The sequence below is a fragment of the Balaenoptera musculus genome, chromosome 9 (assembly GCF_009873245.2).
Source record: "Balaenoptera musculus isolate JJ_BM4_2016_0621 chromosome 9, mBalMus1.pri.v3, whole genome shotgun sequence".
Classification (NCBI taxonomy): Eukaryota; Metazoa; Chordata; class Mammalia; order Artiodactyla; family Balaenopteridae; genus Balaenoptera; species Balaenoptera musculus.
In genome coordinates, this window is record NC_045793.1 from 20,757,995 (window position 1) to 20,781,575 (window position 23,581).

The 23,581-nt window shown below is 38.6% G+C and overlaps 1 protein-coding gene across 1 annotated transcript in view; it reads left to right on the plus strand.

Annotated features, from left to right (window-relative positions):
* CHCHD3 (coiled-coil-helix-coiled-coil-helix domain containing 3) overlaps nt 1-23,581 on the plus strand; it is a 281,556-nt gene that overhangs the window by 205,065 nt on the left and 52,910 nt on the right. The window contains exon 6 of the mRNA XM_036862858.1: nt 22,182-22,252. Within this exon, the coding sequence (XP_036718753.1) occupies nt 22,182-22,252 (71 nt within the window). The remainder of the gene's footprint in view (nt 1-22,181; nt 22,253-23,581) is intronic.

The window sequence follows — 23,581 nt, forward strand, 5'->3', positions numbered from 1 at the left end:
GCAGAATACTGTATGCTTTGTCCCCCGTGGATGGCTGCACTCTTGGCCTACGGGTCTAGTTTGGAAGGACTTGCACTAGGCAGAAGACACAGTGTGATTAAGACGGAGTAAATGAGATAGGCTTTGGAAGAAGAGGAGTTGCGATCCACACTGAAGATGAGAGAGAGACTCCGTGCCGGACCAAGAAGTCATTCGATGAAATGCATTTTATTATCACCCCTTTGTGGGATCTTTCTAAGCACATTTCTCAGGAGAGTCATGGGGAAAAGATTGGCTACCAAATACCAGCAGTTTTCAGGCACAGATTTTCATGAATATTTCTAGAAGAAGACTATCAAATTGCCTTACTGGGTATTCCATAATTATCTTTTCTTCCCCATTCCACCCCTCTCCCCCACCCACTTTGTCTTATTTGTATTTAAAAAAAAAATTCTGGTATTTTTTAGTACCACATGAATGAATGCATTTCTGCAGTTGAGGAGTGAAACTTTTAAGTAGTAGTAGGGTTTAGGGCCATAATGCAGAAGAATGTTAATGAGTCATCAAATAAAAGCTGGACATAAGTGATACTGCAGGGGCCTTGGTGTACTTGGCAGCATATGAAATGTGCCTTAGATACTCAGGAATCCTGCACAGTATTTTCTAAGGGAGAGCCATTATACCTGAAAGCTAAGACTTTTCAATGTGCTTCTATTCACATGCATATTTCTATGCCAGCTCTTTCAAAAGGCCTTTCCTTTGAAATACAAAAAGATAAACATGTCTTTGAAATGGATAGGTGATCTCTTTGCCACTTTTGAAATCTTTCTCCATTTCATATCTGTGATTTTTTAACACCTAAATTAAGAATGACTTTTCTGTTCACCTGAGTAGCTTTATACGCATTGCCAGCACTTGAGAGAACCATTGTCACAGTTATTATTAACATCTGAGTTTGGGTACAAAATTGATGAAAGGAAATTAAAACTTGAGATAGGTGTTCCGTCTGCATTGGATCTTATTTTTGCTTGAGTATTGCAGTTCATTGTTAGGTGACTGTTAAATAAATATGATACCTCCATGGTCAAAGAAAACCATGAATTTATCAAGTACTTACAGAGGTACCATCTATTGCTTAGTATTGAAAACACTACGGTATTTTAAAATCTCAAGACCTAAGTAAGGCCTTACAGCCCTGGATTTGGAGCCTGAGACCTGGGCTGATTTGGTTATAGCACTTACTACCTGTGGGACAATAAGCAAATGTATAATGTTGGTTAAGCATACCATTCCTTATAGGTAAAATGAAGACAGTAGCCTCTAACTTTACTTCCTCCTTGACTGGTTTTTATTACATAATCAATTGATATAAATGATTGCTTCCTAGTCATATTTGCTGTTGAGGAGTCCAAGTCACCACTAGCCTCGCAGCAGTTTTAACTCTTGCTTTGATGGAATTGTGTTCTTCTGTAAACGTGGAATCCTTAGAGCCTCTGCTCTTCTAGGGACTTTTTTTCATATGACCAGCACATCCCTCTGGATTATGAGGACTGGAATCATATAACTACTTCAATTTTTTCAAAAATATTTCCCTCAACTACTAGTACCTTGTCTTAGGAGATGGCTGTCAGTAAATATTTGAGTGAATAAAAAAATGAACATTGACTGGCTTAACAAATGGCAGAAGAATTTCAGAGACACCAGGAATAAATAGGGTTTTAACCTTCATAATTTAAAAGTTTTTCCCTCCTCTTTAAAAAATTAATACGTACTATCTCATCTGTACTGGCCTTGTGGGTGGATGCACTTGTAGCTTGTGAAAATGCCAGGATTTTGTTTCTATTTTTTTGTTTTGGAGGAGAGCTGGTACAGTTTGGAACATTATAAGGAAACGGTTGTGTAACTGTCCTTATTCTTGAATCTATTCACCAAGGACTAAACCTTAAAGGAATTAAAATATTTCTTCTCTTCTTTTCCTTCGTCCAGAGAAAAAAACATAGCCTAAAAACAACTTCCATCCCTCTGTTGAATGGGTCATCTGTTGCTTATTTTAGCTGTCCTCTGTGACAACTTGAATATTTAAGTTGCTTTTCATTTTTCAATATTATAAACTCTGTGATGAAAAATTTTTTCCCTAAATTTTTATACACACCTGTGATTACTTCAGATATTTCTAGAAATGAGGCTGAGTCAAAGGCATTTGAGACATGCTGCTGTAAATTGTACCAATTTACAGGACTTTGTCTTGGCCTCTCCATTCTCTTCCGTCAGGACCTCTTCCTTCCCTGACTCTTCTCCTTCCTCTCAAGGAGCCACTGGTTACTGTACTCTGCACTGGTTACTTCTGCTTTCGGAGGTGTTCGTCCTGCTCCCCCCACCTGTTTGGTTGTGAGTCCCTATTAAGAAGTTAACCGACAGTAAGCTAAAGGGTAATAAATGGATTAGCCTTGAGTTTCTCAACCTGAATTCTGAGGAAACAATCTCAGAAGGTCTTCAGATCTCTGTGAGAATCTTTAGAATCTGTTTTCTGTTCTGTGATTCCTGTGGTTATTTCTGTAGTTAACGTAATCAGATTTTCCATCAGTAGGACCGCCCTACTCGTTTGAGGAACGCTAGGTTGGGCGACAGAACCTGCTGCCCCCGTGCATTTGCACTGTAACAGGGGGCTCTTGGAGGCACAGAGGACTGCGAAGCTGAAGGCAGATCTCTTTGCATACTGCACTGGATTCGCTGCTTGTATTTCTCTCCCCACTGGCCTTTAAAGACGTCTTCACCCTCCCGCCCCTGGGCCTGGCCCGTGTTAGTTCTTCAGTGAGCTCTTTTGAGTGAATGAATTTGAGGGCTGGAAAAGAAGGTGAAATGGGTAAGAAAGATCATCCAGGGGAGCATCTGTTGTAAACCCTTCAGATTCTCAGTATAACATTGTGTGTGAAGGAAGAACTAAACAGAGTTGATGATAAAAGCAGCTTGTGTCCGTCTGCTCCTCTACAGTAAGGATTACTGTTTGCAGCTTTCCTTTTAGCCCACGGTTTTCAAGAGGACACCGTGTGCGTGAATGCACGCCCATGCACGTGCTGAGCAAGTGCAAGAGAGTTTGCATGTTAGATTTACAGAGTTCCCTTCTGTGGGAGACAGGAGACCCGCTAGGGTGAGGTGTAGTGCAAGCCTGAGCTCAGCTGGCGATACATACGCAATGCTGTCTGGATAGAGCCCTCCAGTGTGCGTGCTCTTAAATGTGCACGTGGCGGCACCGCGTTGAGCCCTGCACAAGTAAGACTGATGACCTTGAGAGTGACTGTGTCACATTCCTCAGCGAGAGCTTCCTGCACTGGTAACATGCAGTGATTTCAGAGTCTCCGTACGGGTCTTGCGAGACATCATGTGATAACCCTTCCGATGACTGAATTTGCTCTGTCTCATGGTTGTAGAAGGGCAGTGAGACGCACAGCTGTGTCAAGAGCAGAAAGGCCTCTGTGTAATAGAGAAGTGTGAAAGGTGAGTGTAGAAGGGTGGATACTGTTTTATTTCAGGTAGAAGAGCTACAAACAATAGGAAGATTTGAGACCTCTTACTGACATTATTATATAAGAGAAAAAGTGAGAAAAATGAATACCTTAAAATTAGGCTAAGTGGGAAACCTCCATTTAAGCAAGGTTAATGGGAGCTGTGGGTGGGAGAGGGTCAGGCAGTCACTTTCCCAGTAGTTTCTAGGTAAGTTACCTTTCTTGCATGATACCAATTTAGGCATAATGCCTGTTGGAAATTGAGGCATAATTTTCTTATAAAAATGATACAAGCCCACGATAAAAACTTAAATTGTTATAGAAGGCAATTAAACAAGAAGGAAAAGTATCTCCTCCTCAGGTCCCCTTTCCAGGGGTAACATACTCCTTGCAGAATATTTCGGGGTGTATGCGTACATATACATCATATACTTAGCATTTTATAAAATACACTGTCCAAATTGTCTTACAACTTTGTTTTTCATACTACTTGGATCTCTTTCCATCCATATCAATACAAGTAGTAGATCTCTCTTATTTCTAAAGGGGTTAGAATAAAGTTTTGCAAGTGGAGAGAATTCTGATAAGAAGCTTGAATTCTGACAAAAAAGCTAGAGAAATTAAAAGGAAATAACACCACAACCGACTTAGGAACTGAATATGAAGGGTAGTTAGGTACTTGAGAGAAGTACAGGGCTTTAGAGACTCATTAGAAAAACTACTTCCTAGAAATAAATAGAAGGTCACACTATATGTGGTCCTATAGCACTGTGATTTTTTATTAATTATACATTTATTTGTGTGATTTTTAAATTTATGTCTGTCTTCTCCAGTATGCCACAAGCTCCATAAAAGTAGGGCCAAGTATCTTGTTTGTTCACCGTCCCATTCCAAATTCCTGGCCTAGTGTCTGGCACAGACCTTCAGTATTTGTAGAATGAAGAAATGAACAAATAATAGGAAACTTAGACTGCCAAATGAGTGTTTGGTGCAGATGTTTATTTAAATTGCTCAGATGAAGAAACTGAGGCGTGAGGTAATATAACTAATATAGCTTGTGTATTATTGCAGGGCTGTCAATGAATGTAGAATTCCTATTCTAATTAGAAAACTAAATCAAGAAAAAAAACCCTTCAGACTCTAATTAGTGAAGTTTCTAAAGTGCCGGCAATAAAGCTAGAAATGCCAGAAGAAGCTCTGAATAGCTGTTTCTTTATATGAGAAATAGTAAAGATGGAATGAAAGGGTAATTACAAAAGCAGTTTATTAATTTTGCCAAGGTACCCAGGAGACAGTGGGGTTTTCATGAAATGTGGCTTCTTAGAAATGGTAAGATTTGATGCTAGAGGTAAGCATAGCTTTAAATTTTTTAATTCTTTCTGTTCTGTGTCAGAAAAGGAGAGAGGCAGAAGGAAACAAATTTCTGACATGTGGAAGCAGAGGATTCCACAAAGGAAAGGAAAAAGATGCTCCTACTGGGTCATTGCATTTGACTTTATTAAAGTTATTCATGAGGTGTACAAAAAGCAAACATACCAAGGCGTAAGGAAGGTCTGTTCCTCATTTATTTGACACTCTATATCATAAAAATGGAATAGCTTAAATTAGGAAGTTTTTTGTTTTTGTTTTTGTTTTTCTTTGTTTAATAAAAGTCTAGAAGTGAGCAGTCCAGGGCTGGCACGGTGGCTTCAGTGTCATTAGAGCCCCAGGCACTTAACCATTTCACTCCTGTGTCCTCGTATAGGGTTTCCCTCTTTAAGGTGGACTCATGTTCCAGGATGGCTGCTGGAGCTCTGACCATTGTATCTACATTGCAGATTAGGAGAAAGGAAAAAAGCAAAATGGCTGAAAAGATTCCCTGCCAGGTGAGGTCAGCTCTCTTTAAGCAGCCTACCTGGAAGTCCCACACAACAATTCTGCTTATGGCTCAGCCTAAATAGAAACAAGCTGGGAATTTTAGTTTAGTTGACTATATATGCAGCGTAAAATGGAGTTATCTAAGGAGGAAGGAGAGATGTTGGGATAAGCTAGTGCTGATAGTCTTTTCCACAGGAAATCTTCATTTGTCTTTACCGTGGAACCTAGTAGGGTTTTTGATTCATCAGAAACTGCTAAATTAGTAATTTATTATTGATCACCAGTGATATGGATTTGAAAAAGTAAGGCTGAGAAAAAGTAAGATACACTTATAGATGTACACAGATGGTTATAAGCAAATATTTAGGGATGCTCAAGATAAATACTCTTACAAGTTTATTACTTTCACAAAACAAAGCATTACTCAGTGTTAGAAAAATGGAGATGAAGTTTGAATCCATCCACTTGATGGTCATTCTTCAGGTTCGTGCGTAGTTGTGTAGGTAAATTAATGGGGACCCAGCCTCTGATGGATTGGCCAAGGAGCCAGGGGCTGTTGGTAGTAGTATTGTGATGGAGAACCACTGTCTTCCACAGGGAGAAGCCAGGCTGTCTGCCAAGAACTGACCTTCCATTGTCCCGTTGATGCAACCACCCTGAAAGATAAGACCCTCATTTTGTGTGTTAAAAAGTGAGACTTAGTTTAAATAACCCAAACCATTCCTTGGTGTGCCTTTAAGAAACAGAATACTGAATCTGATATACTGTGCATCTGAGCCAGTGTTGGCAATTTGCAAGCTATTTAAATATTAGCTTTGATTTCCTGTCTTGTAGACAGAATTCTCCTGAGCCCCACGGGGGTAGGGGGAGGGAAAGGGATAAAAGGAGAGAGTCCAGGAACAGTGGAATCAAGGGCATGGGTCTGAAGAGTGCCAATAATGGAAGGTTCTTCAAGATGCCGACTACTCTCTATTCAAGAGCCACTTTTCTCACTGAGAATTATCAGATCCCTTCCCCTGCTCTCCTGCCCACCTGTAACAGACTTCAGCGTGTACAGGAACGCAGGGAAGGCAGAACTCAAACCTGCCAGTAGGCTCTCTGTTAGAAGGTTTGTTGGGAGAAATACTCAAACCACTTGATCAAATGAACTTAGATGATTAGTGATTTTTTTTGTTTTTGTTTTTTAATTTTTAAATTTAATTTTATTTATTTTTTTATACAGCAGATTCTTATTAGTCATCAATTTTATACACATCAGTGTATACGTGTCAATCCCAATTGCCCAATTCAGCACACCACCACCACCACCCCCCCGCCGCTTTCCCCCCTTGGTGTCCATACGTTTGTTCTCTACATCTGTGTCTCAATTTCTGCCCTGCAAACCGGTCCATCTGTACCATTTTTCTAGGTTCCACATATATGTGTTAATATACGATATTTGTTTTTCTCTTTCTGACTTACTTCACTCTGTATGACAGTCTCTAGATCCATCCACGTCTCAACAAATGGCCCAATTTTGTTCCTTTTTATGGCTGAGTAATATTCCATTGTATATATGTCTTTATCCATTCGTCTGTCGATGGGCATTTAGGTTGCTTCCATGACCTGGCTATTGTAAATAGTGCTGCAATGAACATTAGGGTGCATGTGCCTTTTTGAATTATGGTTTTCTCTAGGTACATGCCCAGTAGTGGGATTGCTGGATCATATGGTAATTCTATTTTTAGGTTTTAAGGAACCTCCATACTGTTCTCCATAGTGACTGTAACAATTTACATTCCCACCAACAGTGCAAGAGGGTTTCCTTTTCTCCACACCCTCTCCAGCATTTGTTGTTTGTAGATTTTCTGATGATGCCCATTCTAACTGGTGTGAGGTGATACCTCATTGTAGTTTTGATTTGCATTTCTCTAATAATTAGTGATGTTGAGCAGCTTTTCATGTGCTTCTTGGCCATCTGTATGTTTTCTTTGTAGAAATGTCTATTTAGGTCTTCTGCCCATTTTTGGATTGGGTTGTTTGTTTCTTTAATATTGAGCTTCATGAGCTGTTTATATATTTTGGAGAATAATCCTTTGTCCATTGATTCATTTGTAAATATTTTCTCCCATTCTGAGGGTTGTCTTTTCGTCTTGTTTATGGTTTCCTTTGCTGTGCAAGTCTTTGAAGTTTCATTAGGTCCCATTTGTTTACTTTTGTTTTTATTTCCATTACTCTAGGAGGTGGATCAAAAAAGATCTTGCTGTGATTTATGTCAAAGAGTGTTCTTCCTGTGTTTTCCTCTAAGAGTCTTATAGTGTCCGGTCTTACATTTAGGTCTCGAATCCATTTTGAGTTTATTTTTGTGTATGGTGTTAGGGAGCGTTCTAATTTCATTCTTTTACATGTAGCTGTCCAGTTTTCCCAGCACCACTTATTGAAGAGACTGTCTTTTCTCCATTGTATATGCTTGTCTCCTTTGTCATAGATTAGTTGACCATAGGTGCGTGGGTTTATCTCTGGGCTTTCTATCTTTTTTTTTTTTTTTAATTTTATGTATTCATTTATTTATGGCTGTGTCGGGTCTTCGTTTCTGTGCGAGGGCTTTCTCTAGTTGCGGCAAGCGGGGGCCACTCTTCATCGCAGTGCACAGGCCTCTCACTATCGCGGCCTCTCTTGTCGCGGAGCACAGGCTCCAGATGCGCAGGCTCAGCAATTGTGGCTCACGGGCCTAGTCGCTCCGTGGCATGTGGGATCTTCCCAGACCAGGGCTCGAACCCGTGTCCCCTGCATTGGCAGGCAGATTCTCAACCACTGCGCCACCAGGGAAGCCTCCTGGGCTTTCTATCTTGTTCCATTGATCTATGTTTCTGTTTTTGTGCCAGTACCATATTGTCTTGATTACTGTAGCTTTGTAGTATAGTCTGAAGTCAGGGAGTCTGATTCCTCCAGCTCCATTTTTTTCCCTCAAGACTGCTTTGGCTCTTCGGGGTCTTTTGTGTCTCCATATAAATTTTAAGATTTTTTGTTCTAGTTCTGTAAAAAATGCCATTGGTACTTTGATAGGGATTGCATTGAATCTGTAATTTTCTTTGGGTGGTATAGTCATTTTCACAATATTGATTCTTCCAATCCAAGAACATGGTATATCTCTCCATCTGTTGGTATCATCTTTAATTTCTTTCATCAGTGTCTTATAGTTTTCTACATACAGGTCTTTTGTCTCCCTAGGTAGGTTTATTCCTAGGTATTTTATTCTTTTTGTTGCAGTGGTAAATGGGAGTGTTTCCTTAATCTCTCTTTCAGATTTTTCATCATTAGTGTATAGGAATGCAAGAGATTTCTGTGCGTTAATTTTGTATCCTGCAACTTTACCAAATTCATTGATTAGCTCTAGTAGTTTTCTGGTGGCATCTATAGGATTCTCTATGTATAGTATCATGTCATCTACAAACAGTGACAGTTTTACTTCTTCTTTTCCGATTTGTATTCATTTTATTTCTTTTTCTTCTCTGATTGCCATGACTAGGACTTCCAAAACTATGTTGAATAATAGTGGTGAGAGTGGACATCCTTGTCTTGTTCCTGATCTTAGAGGAAATGCTTTCAGTTTTTCACCATTGAGAATGATGTTTGCTGTGGGTTTGTCGTATATGACCTTTATTATGTTGAGTTAGGTTCCCTCTAGGCCCACTTTCTGGAGAGATTTTTTTTTATCATAAATGGATGTTGAATTTTGTCAAAAGCTCTTTCTGCATCTATTGAGATGATCATGTGGTTTTTATTCTTCAATTTGTTAATATGGTGTATCATATTGATTGATTTGCATATATTGAAGAATCCTTGCATTCCTGGGATAAATCCCACTTGATCATGGTGTCTGATCCTTTTAATGCGTTGTTGGATTCTGTTTGCTAGTATTTTGTTGAGGATTTTTGCATCTATATTCATCAGTGATATTGGTCTGTAATTTTCTTTTTTTTGTAGTATCTTTGTCTGGTTTTGGTATCAGTGTGATGGTGGCCTCGTAGAATGAGTTTGGGAGTGTTCCTTCCTCTGCAATTTTTTGCAAGAGTTTGAGAAGGATGGGTGTTAGCTCTTCTCTAAATGTTTGATAGAATTCACCTGTGAAGCCATCTGGTCCTGGGCTTTTGTTTGTTGGAAGATTTTTAATCACAGTTTCAATTTCATTACTTGTGATTGGTCTGTTCATATTTTCTGTTTCTTCCTGATTCAGTCTTGGAAGGTTCTGCCTTTGTAAGAATTTGTCCATTTCTTTCAGATTGTCCATTTTATTGGCACAGAGTTGCTTGTAGTAGTCTCTTAGGATGCTTTGTATTTCTGTGGTGTCTGTTGTTACTTCTCCTTTTTCATTTCTAATTTTATTGATTTGAGTCCTCTCCCTCTTTTTTCTTGATGAGTCTGGCTAATGGTTTATCAATTTTGTTTATCTTCTCAAAGGACCAGCTTTTAGTTTTATTGATCTTTGCTATTGTTTTCTTTGTTTCTATTTCATTTATTTCTGCTCTGATATTTATGATTTCTTTTCTCCTGCTAACTTTGGGTTTTGTTTGTTCTTCTTTCTCTAGTTCCTTTAAGTGTAAGGTTAGGTGGTTTATTTGAGATTTTTTTGTTTCTTGAGGTAGGCTTGTATAGCTATAAACTTCCCTCTTAGAACTGCTTTTGCTGCATCCCATAGGTTTTGGATCGTCGTGTTTTCATTTTCATTTGTCTCTAGGTATGTTTTGATTTCCTCTTTGATTTCTTCAGTGATCTCTTGGGTATTTAGTAACGTATTGTTTAGCCTCCATGTGTTTGTGTTTTTTACGTTTTTTCCCCTGTGATTCATTTCTAATCTCATAGCATTGTCAGAAAAGATGCTTGATATGATTTCAGTTTTCTTAAATTTACTGAGGCTTGATTTGTGACCCAAGATGTGATCTATCCTGGAGAATGTTCCGTGCACATTTGAGAAGAAAGTGTAATCTGCTGTTATTGGATGGAATGTCCTATAAATATCAATTAAATCTATCTGGTCTATTGTGTCATTTAAAGCTTCTGTTTCCTTATTAATTTTCTGTTTGGATGATCTGTCCATTGGTGTAAGTGAGGTGTTAAAGTCCCCCACTAGTATTGTGTTACTGTCAATTTCCTCTTTTATAGCTGTTAGCAGTTGCCTTATGTATTGAGGTGCTCCTATGTTGGGTGCATATATATTTATAATTGTTATATCTTCTTCTTGGAATGATCCCTTGATCATTATGTAGTGTCCTTCCTTGTCTCTTGTAACATTCTTTATTTTAAAGTCTATTTTATCTGATATGAATATTGCTACTCCAGCTTTCTTTTGATTTCCATTTGCGTGGAATATCTTTTTCCATCCTCTCACTTTCAGTCTGCATGTGTCCCTAGGTCTGAAGTAGGTCTCCTGTAGACAGCATATAATTAGTGATTTTTTTAAAAAAAATTCTATAGCTCTTAGAATTGTTGTGGTAGAGAAAAGTCAGGCTCTCTGATTCTGTGTAATTCTGTAAAAAGACAGAATGGTTGTGGAAGCATGAATTCCTTTTGGCCTCCTGATGGCATACAGTAAATGACTGTTTCAGGGCTTCTGGACCTGGAATTATATCCACACTGCATTTGCAGCATTAAATCCTGTCCCCAGGTGCTTAGCTTTCATATTGGGGGAAGCATACTTACCTGCACCCAGCTGATTACAGATTATAACATAGTTCCTGGGCGAGTGTTATAACAAAAAGTGTAAATAAGTCAGTTCTGAATCTCTCTACTTAACAGTGGGAATGCTCTTATTGACATTGTCAATAGGAAGGGTTTTATTGGTGTTTGTACACATTAGACCTTTGTTTGAAATAACTAGCCAGATAGAGTAACGCTTGTGTTTGGCTGGGTATAGGAGGGATGGAGACCGACAGGTGGTGGTGGTCATTATACATCAGCTTAGAGAGAGGAGATGCACACCTTCGGTCAGTCTGCTCATATCCAAGGTCAGACTTGTTCCTTCTCCCATTCACTCTTCTAACATAAGCAGAGTCACCACCATCTGAATGGACAGTGCGTAGGAGTGTCAGTCTCCTCTGAGAAGTAGTGTCAGGCCACCAGAATTGTACCTCAGTATGCTGTGTTGTGTAGCATTTTATAAAAGAACTGATAAGAGCTAGTTAACAAATTTTTCTTGTGACCATTTTGATTTGTTCTTTTCTCATACGATAGCAGATGTGATCAAATTAGTTATAATAGAACAGAAATAAGATTCCGAACCTGAGAAAATATTGCAAGAATAATGTGTGCATGTTTTCTTTTGATCTAATTTAGAGCTTGAAAAGATGCTTTTCGAATATAGCGATAATGTGTGTCTGTGCGCGTGCATTTTAAAATACACTTTTAAAGGGAGACTTTGAAAATGGAAAATGGCAGTATACCACGCATTCAAAAACTTGGGCCATAGCCAGCCCATAGAAATTTGGGAATGATGCCTGCTCTTGTTGATTCCCGTTTCCTTCCTATACTGTCTAAAAACTTTGTTCTTGGATATCAGAATACCAGATGGGTAAATCCCCCCACACCCCAAATTTAGAACTTTAAGGGAGATTGGAAAGAAATATTAGAATACTTGCATGTAGAAATCTACCACACTGTTTTGTGCATGATTTTGTGCTGTCGCTTCAGCTGTCTGTGGCAGGTATGATAAATTGGCTCAATAAACGCCAATTGCAAACGCCGTCCTTCTCTTTCTTTACTCTAGAAGTGAGAAAACAGAATTACTCAATTTCCCAGACTCTTTTGCAGCCAGTCTTGTGCATGATATATAATTCTGGCTAAAGAGATGTGAGTGGAAATCTCTGGAGAGGCCTTCTCTTCCCTTATTTACCTTCTTCAGAACATGGGCATGATAACTGGAGGTGTGACAGCTATCTTGAGACCATGGGGACAAAAGCCAAATGCTAAGGGTGGCTGAGAAAGGAATACAGAAAAGGGCCTAGTTATTTCATGATGTCCTTAGCGCCTGTATCAGCCCTGGTTTCTAATGTCTGGATTTCTTATTACACAAGAAAAACAACTCCCTTACTCACTTATGCTACTGTTTGTAGCTTAAACTATTACTATACTGTTATGCAATTGAACACAATCCTCAGCAATATCCATTTCCTTTTTATGTAGCAAAGCAGACTGAAGTGTTTGCCATTTGGTTGGAAACACATAATAAATGCAGTAGTGCACCTTTTCCATGTTATATTATTTAATTTACTTTAACCTTGTCTCTATCCCGTCCTGTTTTAAATAAGAGCAAAAGTTGGAATGCAGTTTAAGGTGAATAGGTCACTCTAACATTATTTCAGTAAGTTTTGTGTGTCACGTAAACTGAGTGCTCTAAGTATAATGATAAATGGGACAAGATACCTGCCTTGGGGGAACTTACGGGCTAGCTGGAGAGACAACAGGTGAACAAGCATTGCTGGTACAGTGTGGCAAGTGCTTTGATACAAGTCTGTGGTGCTATGAGAGCACAGAGAAAGGGCACGAATCAGTTCAATTTTACTGTATAGGAAACCACCCCCAACTTAGTGGCTTCAAACAGTCACCATTTATTTACCTCATGATTCTGCAGGTGTGTCACCAATTTGGGCTCCTATCAGCTGGGCAGTTCTTCTGGACTTGGCTGGGCTCACTCTTGCTGAGTTGGCTGAGGTTTGGCTGGTCTAGGATGGCCTCAGCCGGGAAGACTTGTAGTCTCTGCTTCTCCAGCAGGCTAGCTTGGGCTTATTGATGTGGCACATGGGCAGGGTTCCAAGAGAGGCTCCTGGGTTTAGAACTGGCACTTCGTCACGTCTGTCACAGTCTGTTGGCCAGAGCAGGTCACAAGCACAGCCTGGATTGAAGGGGTGGGGAAATAGACTTCACCCTTTCATGATGAGGGAAGCTATAAAGTGTCACCAAAGGACATGAATATAGAAAAGAGTAAAGAATTGTGACCAGGGACTTCCCTGGTGGCACGATGGTTAAGAATCCGCCTGCCAATGCAGGGGAAAGGGTTCGAGCCATGGTCTGGGAAGATCCCACATGCTACGGAGCAACTAAGCCCATGCGCCACAACTACTGAGCCTGCACACCTAGAGCCCGCACTTTGCAACAAGAGAAGCCACCGCAATGAGAAGCCCGTGCACCACAACGAAGAGCAGCCCCCACTCGCCACAACTAGAGAAAGCCCGCATGCAGCAACGAAGACCCAATGCAGCCAAAAATAAATAAATAAAATAAATAAATTAAAAAAAAAAAAAGAATTGTGACCATTCTTGCAATCTGCCACAGGGGTCTGAGGAAACAGGGGAGAGGTGAGCAATAATTTTCTTAAAGGACTTTATCTCAAATTTTTAAGATTCAAGATAGCAATTTCTTTTTTATTAGCACTTAATAAAAAGTGATGCCATCAGTCATCATCAGTTCTGGAATCATTTTCCAATATTGCCAGTTTCTACTCTTTCCTTATCTTTTGAACATTAGTTTTAAAAATAACCCATAAGAAAATGTTGCTCTGAGGTGGGAAGAGTTGCACGGCAAGAAGTGCAGGATTGAAATAATGTTTGGACTTTTCTTTAAATCAACATTGCACATGGACCATTTAAGGGGATTTTGTTCCCTCAAGATGATCCATGATAAAAAGATTCCATGAGGAAATCAGTTTGGGAGTCATCATGAACAGTATTTCTCATATTGGAGGTTTACAGTGCATAGTAAAAAGGCCCTGGGAAGTCCTCACATTAAAGTACTTTGCTATTTAATTTAGTTAATTGGATTTCATTGGGATAAGGTCAAAAGTTATTGGTTTGATTTTTATATGGGCTAGTTAGTGTCACCATATGTGTGTATGTATACACACACACACACACACACACACACTTTGTTTGTTTTTTTTACATAACCAGTAACATTCCCAACACTGTCCAGCTATTGTCTTTACAGTTTCCATTTATCTTAAGGAACAGAAAAACAGAACAGATGAACAATGTAATAAAAATTCAGTAATGTTTGATTTAATGGAAGAAAAGATTTTTATTTTTAAAAGATTTAAATTTTTGTTAAAATGGGTTTTGAAAAAATTCACCAAACACTGTGTACTTATTTTACTGTTTGAATAATGTTCAAATAAATTTTAATAATGGGTAGCATTCCTATAATGCTCACTGTCTGTTGTCCCAGGTACTATTCAAAGAGCTTTTTTAAAAAATGTATTTAATTAATTAATTTTTGGCTGCATTGGGTCTTTGTTGCTGCGTGCGGGCTTTTTCTGGTTGTGGCGAGCAGGGGCTACTCTTCCTTGTGGTGCGCGGGCTTCTCATTGCAGTGGCTTCTGTTGTTTCAGAGCATGGGCTCTAGGCATGTGGGCTTCAGTAGTTGTGGCACGTGGCTCAGTAGTTGTGGCTCTCAGGCTCTAGAGCACAGGCTCAGTAGTTTTGGTGCACGGGCTTAGTTGCTCCGTGGCATGTGGGATCTTCCCGGACCAGGGCTTGAACCCGTGCACCCTGCATTGGCAGGTGGATTCTTAACCACTGCGCCACCAGGGAAGCCCCAAAGAGCTTTATATGAGTTATCGTATTTAATCCCCCAAAGAGTCCTGTTGGTCCTTATTGTGGTTTTTTTTTAATTGCTCTGAGTAAAGGTTTAATGCATATCAGGTCATCATAATAAAAACATGTTTTTTTAACTGAAGTGTAGTTAATTTACAATGTTGTGTTAGTTTCAGGTGTACCACAAGGTGATTCAGGTATACATATATATATTTATGTTCTTTTTCAGATTCTTTTCTATTAGGTTATTACAAAATATTAAGTAGAGTTCCCTGTGCTATACAGTAGGTCTTTGTTGATTACCTCTTTTATATATAGTAGTGTGTGTTTGTTAATCCCAAACTCCTAATTTATCTCTCCCCCCCGCCCCCACTATCCCCTTTGGTAGCCATAAGTTTGTTTTCTGTGTCTGTGAGTCTATTTCTGCTTTGGAAATAAGTTCATTTATATCATTTTTTTAGATTCCATGTCTGAGTGATATCATGTGATATTTGTCTTTCTCTGTCTGACTTACTTGACTTAATGTGATAATCTCTAGGTCCATCCATGTTGCTGCAAATGGCATTATTTCACTCCTTTTTATGGCTGAGTAATATTCCATTGTAGATGTGTACCGCATCTTCTTTATGCATTCATCTGTTGATGGACATTTAGGTTGATTCCATGTCTTGGCTGTTATAGATAGTGCTGCTATGAACATAGGTGTGAATGTATCTTTTGGAGTTAGCATTTTCTCCAGATATATGCCCAGGAATGGGATGCAAGATCATATGGTAACTGTATTTTTAGTTTTTTAAGGAACCTCTGTACTCTTCTCCATAGTGGCTGTACCAGTTTACATTCCCACCAGCAGTGTAGGAGGGTTCCTTTTTCTTCACACTCTCTCCAGCATTTATTATTTGTAGACTTTTTTTTTTTTGGATTTATATATTTATTTTTTGCTAGATTTTGCTCTTTTTTTTAAAGGGTATTGAGGAGGAATGTCAAGGCCGCTTACAGAAGCTCATTCTCTCACTGCCTGAACTGTTTCTTTTTTTTTTTTCTTTTTCTTTTATATTGGAGTAGAGTTGATTGACAATAATGTGTTAGTTTCAGGTGTACAGCGAAGTGATTCAGTTATGCATATACTTGTATCTGTTCTTTTTCAAATTCTTTGCCCATTTAGGTTGTTGCAGAGTATTCGAAGAGCTTTATACGAATTATCATATTTAATCCTCCGAAGAGTCTTGTTGGTCTTTAGTGTTACTCTCCCCTTTTCACAGATGGTAGACAGCTCTTGTGTTCCATTCTACAAGGGTGGAGCTGTGACTTGTCAGTCTGGCTCCAAAGTGCACGCTCTTTACCACCTTGCTGTTCTGCTGAGAATCACTCACCTAAGTGCAGAGTGTCGTGGACAGTATATTCATGTGTTTTAAATGAAACGTCTTAAAAGTTTTGTTCGGTGGAGCATTCAGTCACCCTAACTCAGTTTGTTGCCTGTGTATTTAGTAACTGGTTCCTGTTGCCTTAGATTGGAAGATATTTGGATATAGAAAATGAAAATGCCTGTTGTTTCCAGTGATGCATTATCCTCTAATATAGGTGACAGAAACATCTCCCAGATCTAGAATGATGTTATTTTGCAGATAGTTCACCTCCTACAACTCCTTTCACTTATCTTTGACAAAAAAATAGATAAGCCTTTAATCAAATTTTTGATAGTGCTAAAATAACTGAAAGATACTGTCATTCTACTTTGAATTTATAAGATCTACCTTCTCAAAGAGAATGTTGGTGGAAAACATGTTTTATGCTTGTATCAAATAAGAATTCATGTTTTAAAGGAAGAAACTAATGAATTAGACTTTTAATATTTGATTTAAATCACATTTACCTGCCACAAATTCATATTATCGCTGGACAAATCATGTCAAGTATTTTTCCTGCCATTGATGGAGCAGGAAACTATGCAGAATGAATATGAATGAAGAATTTTTGAATTTTAGGTTGTAAAGGACCTCACTGGCATAGAAATAATGTGGCCGTGTCCAAAGCAGTGATCATTCATTGAAAGGCCCCCCTGTCAGATCATGGGCACCTTCCTCTACCTCTTCTTTTTGAGTCTCTTTATTTAAGGTCATCTCACCAGGTTGTTTCTCTCATACCACTTGTCTACAATGCAACAGTGTTTGGAGGGTGTGTCTGTATATATATCTCCATCTTCTTTGAAAATAGCAGTGTGGATGTTACTTATTAGAAACACTGACCACACAGGTCTTAAAATTTGACTATTATAGAAAATGATCAGACAAAAATACAATTAATGTAAGTATGTACTACTACAAACTGTAGGGTTGGTTAACCAAATAACCACAAATTTAGTTATAAGGATGACATTAAAGTAACAGTAATTTACAATTAGTAAACAAAAATAGCAGCATATACAACCTATGGCCATCTCAAGACAACACAGATAACAAAACTCCTGAAAATTACGGTACTTCTGCTGCCTGTGAGTACCAGTTCAGAGGAAGAACATTGCAGCAGTGGAAGGCAAGAGTCAGAGCTCTTGGGCAGTTTTGGGTCCATCAGTGACTTGTGGACAATACCAGCAGAATCCCTAATTTGGAGCATCTTTGTAAAAATTATAGCTATAGTCAGTTGTGGAAAATAGTTTTGCCATAATTCTTCAAAAACAGTGATTTTTCACTTTGAATGGTACGCTAAATAGTAATTTTTATTATCCTTTCATTGTTCTAGAAACCCAGTAGTGTCCAAACTTAGTGTGTGTTCAGAGTCATTGAGATGCTTCTAAGCTTGCAGCTTCTGGGCCGCATCCTCAGAGGTTCAGGGTGTGGCCCAGGAGTCTGCAGTTTCACAAGCTCTGCAGATGGTTCTGAAGTGGGTGGTCCCCATTCCTTTTCCCAAGGGCTCACAAAATAGAAGGGCAGGAGTTGGGGCAACTTCCTGAAAACCTGGATCTGGAGCTCAGACAGCCACTGAAGGGCCATCTGAAACCACTCACCCCTTCTCCCTTTTTCCCAGTCCTTGCAGTAGCCCGTCTGCTTCTTCCTCCCGACAGTGGACAGTTACCTCTTTACGGTGATAAAGATTGACCTGTGTAGCAGGAGGGAGGTTCCCGCAGTGCACATCTGGGCCCTCTCAGTTATTGACAGTGAATAGGGGAGGAGCGCACGCTTTGCCTGACTCAGGTCCGCCCCTCTGTAGCTCCATGTTTACCTCCTGTTCCGTATTTCTTAATCAGGCTGTAGGGAATTTATACTTTTCTAAGAATAGCTACCCACTCTTTGAAGATTTTTGTATTTGAAGGCTTTTTCTCTGAGGCTGCTGTTTTCATTATTGAGCAAGAGAGTCAATGAAGATTGTCATTATATCAGTAAGGTCTGAATAGGCAATAATGTCATTTAAAAGTTAATGCATCATTAGAACACCACAGAAGTCATTGCTGCAAACAATGGATGCAAAAAAACTGATGGCAAAAGTTTAAGGTGAAACAGTGTATTTGCATAATCTCAAAGAATCTCCTGTAAGATATTGATTACAACAGGAAAAATAGTAACTTTGCTATGGAGAAACCCTTAGGCACCACTTTAATCAAGTGGTCAAGATCAACAGCACCAGTAAAACAATCTAGTGATGTAATGTAATGTAGCCCGGGGTGCAGTGTGTGGTGAAGGGCACATCACTTCTGTGGTATCCTTCCCTATAATGCACGATAGTGTCAGTCTAATCATGAGAAAACATCTAACAGGCCCAGATTGCGCATCATTCTACGAAACATCTGACCAGTGTTCTTCGTGAGTGTTGAGGTCATAAAAGAGAAGGCGAGACTGAGGAACTGTCACAGATTAGAGGAGACAAGGAAGCCGTGACAACTAAATGCCACCCAGGACCCGGGACTAGATCCTGGAATAGAAAAAGAAGGAAATTTGGAAAAATACAAATAAAGTCTGCAATTTAGCTGCTGCTAGTCTCTAGTATTGTAACATTGTTAGCTTATTAGTTTTGATAATTGTACTATGATCATCTAAGGTGTTGACATGAAGGGAAGCTGAGTGGAGTATATACGGGAACCTTCTTCTATTTTTGCCCCCTTTCTGTAAGTCTAAAATGATTACATAAGACAAAGTTGAAAAAAAGGTACTTCCATTTAGTAATGTGTAAACACTCTGCAACAGCTGAGCATTCAGGAATCTATCTCCACTCAGCTAACCTCCTCTTCAGCATGTATTCTCCACACGCACTTTTATGTTCTGGCTCTACTGAAGCATTTGTTGTTGTTGATTAGCACCTTTGGGGAGTGAGGGGGGAGTAACACAATTTTTGTATGTATTACAGAGTATTTATGACCAGCGTAACAACTGGATGTGTACCCACACCTCATTTCTGAAAATACGACAATGCAGTCAAGTCCCCCTGTTCCCTTCCTTTATGGCACTCTGCCCCTCTCATCCTCTTTTACCACCCACACATAACTGCCACCACTTAGAGATAATCCATAGAATTTGCTCTTTACTGATCCTGTTTTTGTTTTTTGCCCTTTTTCATCCAAAGTAACAAACTGCATTGTACTGTATCATATCTACAGCTTGCTTTTTTTGCCCCACATGTATGTCTGATTCATTCTTTTTCATCACTGTATAGATAGATATCCATTTTATGAATACCCAATATATATTTATCCTTTCTCCTGCTGGCAGACATATTGGGAATGTTTTTGGTTTGGGGTTTTGTTTTGTTTTTTGCATAGTTGTTCATTTTTAAAAGTATTTTCTCAGGTCAAAAGAGACCTCTACTTTTCCTGAACTCCATTAACAATATGTACCACTTTTTAGCTTAACATTTGTGACCTTTTATTATAATTATTTTTCTTTTCTCCTGTAGCAGATGGAAAGCTTTTTGAGGATCCAATTCTCCAAGATGGACTTATTGGGATAATAAGGATTTAATTTTGTTGAATGAATAAGTAAATACTTAATGAATTAAACACTGTTTACATGTAGATGTTGGGCATATTTGTGTTTATTTTCTTAGTTATATGGTGTTGCCTCTTGGGGACTTTTCTTTGTTACATTTATGCAGTGTTGGAAACTGGTCACTGAGCTAGAAATATGGAGCATAAATAAGCCTAAAACTTTAAGAAATTATATTCTACGTTTGCAGGCATCACAGGTACAGGGTTTTTTTTGGTGTGTTTAACACTGAAGGAGAAAGTTTGACAAAGTTAGCAATTTAATCTGCATTTGGCATTACAGAGCAAAAGGGAGCTCTCTAATTCATATTATGGCAGAAGTCTTGCTTTTGTGTATCAATCTATGTTGATAATTTTGAATTTGTACCCAGAATGGAATTGCCCAAATTAGTTCTTTTCCTCCAAAATTCTTTTATTTGGATGTTAATCTTACCCTGCAAAAACACTGAGCAGGTTTCATAGCTCTCTTGCCTATCTTATTTGATTTCTACAACAGCTTTGGCAGAGATAAGCAGGGCTAGTATCATCCATGTTTTACAGATTAGGAACACTGAAACAGAAGCTGGGGGAGGTTGTTTGCTCAGGGTCGCTGAACAGAACCAGAGACCAAATCTTTCAGTCTGGTCCTGGCTCTGTCCAGACGTTACAGTTTCAGTGCTTAAAATAAGCAAAAATATTTTGTTTTGCTGGCATTTTAATAGATGATTCAGTAACATAATGCTTGTTTGACGGTTCATCATAGTAATGTGGGGAGTTTCTCATCATTGTTAGTGGTCCATTATAACTGCCTTTTTGCTGCCCTCTTTGTTAGAAACGTTCAAAGAAAAGCTGAAAACAAACATTGCAAAAGAGCGTGTCGTGACTGGTGTGTATTTTAAAGGAAAGAAAAACCTCATAAGTGGAACCGATAGGAAGGAGTGACACAACCTAAAGTTAAAATATCTGAGGAGACAAATGGCTTTTTGATAGCTCGAGACCTACCAGTGAATTAAAACTTCTCGGCATATGGACTGGTGCAGATGATCACTCACATTGCAATCTTAAAAAATGCAGAAGCAGTACACGTAAATATTGTCTTCATGTCAGAAATACACCTTCATGCTTGAAAATGATAAAAAATTACAATCGATCCTTACAACTGTTCTGTTCATCTTTATTGATCAGGTGCAAGAAAGATAAATCGCAGCCCAAATAAGATTATAGTAAATGTTAGCATCATAGGGAACTCTAGGTTGATAGAGAGCCATTCATCATCTCAAATGGTGACCTGTCCATTGCTCCAGCCATCCTGTCTGCTGTCTAATCACATACCTATTGATTTTATCTACATCCAACAAACCTGGATGTGACTGTCATTGGGCAACCCAGATTGTTAAATGCAAAGGGGTCACTGGTGTGAAGAGGATTTCATTTTCATTTTCTTACCAACCAACAATGATTTATTAAAAAATAAACTACTCCAAGTCATGCATGTGAAACCTGAGTGATTAGGGAATGAAGGGGCACAGTAGACCGCAGTTTGGGGTCTGTTGCATTTTGTTCCTTTGCACTGTGATGCATTTTGCAGGGTATTTCATGGACTCTGAAGGCTCATAGGGTCATTTAGGCCACCCTCTGCAGTAAGACAGGTTTCACAGTAGCTAGCCAAAATGGATCATTTTTAATTTTGCTGCCCCAGGAAAGGCATTACTTTGCTCTTACAACTTGATTTATGTTGCTTATGTGTTCATTCATGTAATAGTGGAAACTTTTTTTTTTTAATAAAAATTACCTAAATCTGCACCCCTGTTCTTACTGATTAATTTGTTATAAATGTTGATGCTCTTGTGGTCATATGGAGATGATAGAACAAACTCTACTCCATAAAGAATCCATCTTGAGGATAAATGTACTGTGTAAAAAGAAATGATCCTTTAATATCCTAGGTGGAACCCTGGAATAATAGGTAAGTATGGTGTGTGAATATCATATTCAAAGTGTCTTTTGATCTTGCAGTGGTGGAGTCCAAATAAGGGAGATCAAAATAATCTTTCAAAAATGTGTTAGGAATTTTCTCAGAAGGATCAAATAATGATGAATTACAACTGTGAACATTTTAATTACCGCCTGTATACCAACAACTATACTGTTATTAAATGGGTAGCTTTACATGTAATTTTGTAAGTATTCATGCTACCATGCAAGAAATCTTTCTCCTACTGCTTGAGTGGCCGACACAAGATTTTATGTATTTTTTGAAATCGTAGGTCTTGCACACATTTTGTCCTCTTGGATAGTGAAAACTCTGCTATTGATCTTTATCCACAGAGCTCAGAGTTCTACAGAGTCACCACTGAGCAATACCAGAAAGCTGCTGAGGAGGTGGAAGCAAAGTTCAAGTAAGTTTTTAATAGTATTATCATTATTTACCCTTCTTGACAAGATGAAAATACACCTTTATTGCTCTTTGATACGTTAGCCCTCTGGAATACTTGGAAATGTGTTTGGATACATGTTGCTATAGCGGAATTCAAATGCAAGGAATGGGCATTTGATGACAGTGTGTTGCAACTCAGTTTTATGAACTCAGGGGAAATTGAAAGCAATGGTGATAGAATTTTCATTTGGAATATTATATAAGATAGGAGACCGTTGATTATGAAGGTGATGTTAAATTGCTGTCTCTATTAATAGAAACACAGAAATCATTCACTTGTGTATAATAAAATGATGGGCATGTCCAAATTTGGGTATCTGCCTTTCTCCCGTTTAAGCTGTTTTCATTTCTTCACATGTACCTTGAAAGCATTTAAATCACAGACTTTAGCTTGCCCTTGATTATGAGGGTGATGTTAAATTGCTACCTGTGTTAATCCTTGGAATGTTTAAATGAATGTTCTGTAATTGATGGATCAAAGTGTCTGCAACCCATAGCCCTGTACTTTCCCTTTGCTTCCAGTGCTCACATTAAGTAAGAAAACATCATTCAGAATTTTCCTGAGTGTATGAATAGTTCTGTTGTGTAACCCCTGTTAGTTGCACTTGTGCAAATTAGTGAAGCACAGAAAGGTGCTGTGACAGGTTTAGTTGAAAGAGTGCATTGGGCTCTGACCTCCTTCCTTGGCATGTTTATAAACATTTGATAAAATGATTAAACCCTAAGGTAGAATGTTGTTACTTTCTGCTATAGTGCAGTTTGTGTGGTAATGGATATTGGTGTTATTTTAATGTTGATTGAAAAAAAGATTTTTTAAAAAGATGGTTTGAGGTATATTTAAATAGACAAAAACCTCTAGTCTTCTTTAGTGAATTATCTCTTTAGGGGCAGTTGGGAAAGCCCTTCTAAAAATGAGCCATAAATCTCATTCTTAAAGGTTAATGTGCTATCTTCAGAATTTAGATATGGTATTGGATAGACTGGATTTTAAAAGGCACTCTACATATGTATTCTCAAAGTTAGGTTTTTATCCTTCCCATTAATGTTAAAGCAATGTTTTTTAAACCTTTGGTCTCTGTACTGTGAGAACCTTTGACTTGGCACCCTGGGTCTTTCTTCCTTGTAAGATGATAACTATACAAATAACTAAAATTTAAGATAAATCAAAGGAGATCAATTCTGACTAGAATGATCTATGAAGTCATCATAAAGAAGATGGTATTTTAGTTGAGGCTTGAAGAAGAGTTTTGAATAGCCAGGAAGGAAAGTTATTCAAAAAGAAAACATCTTC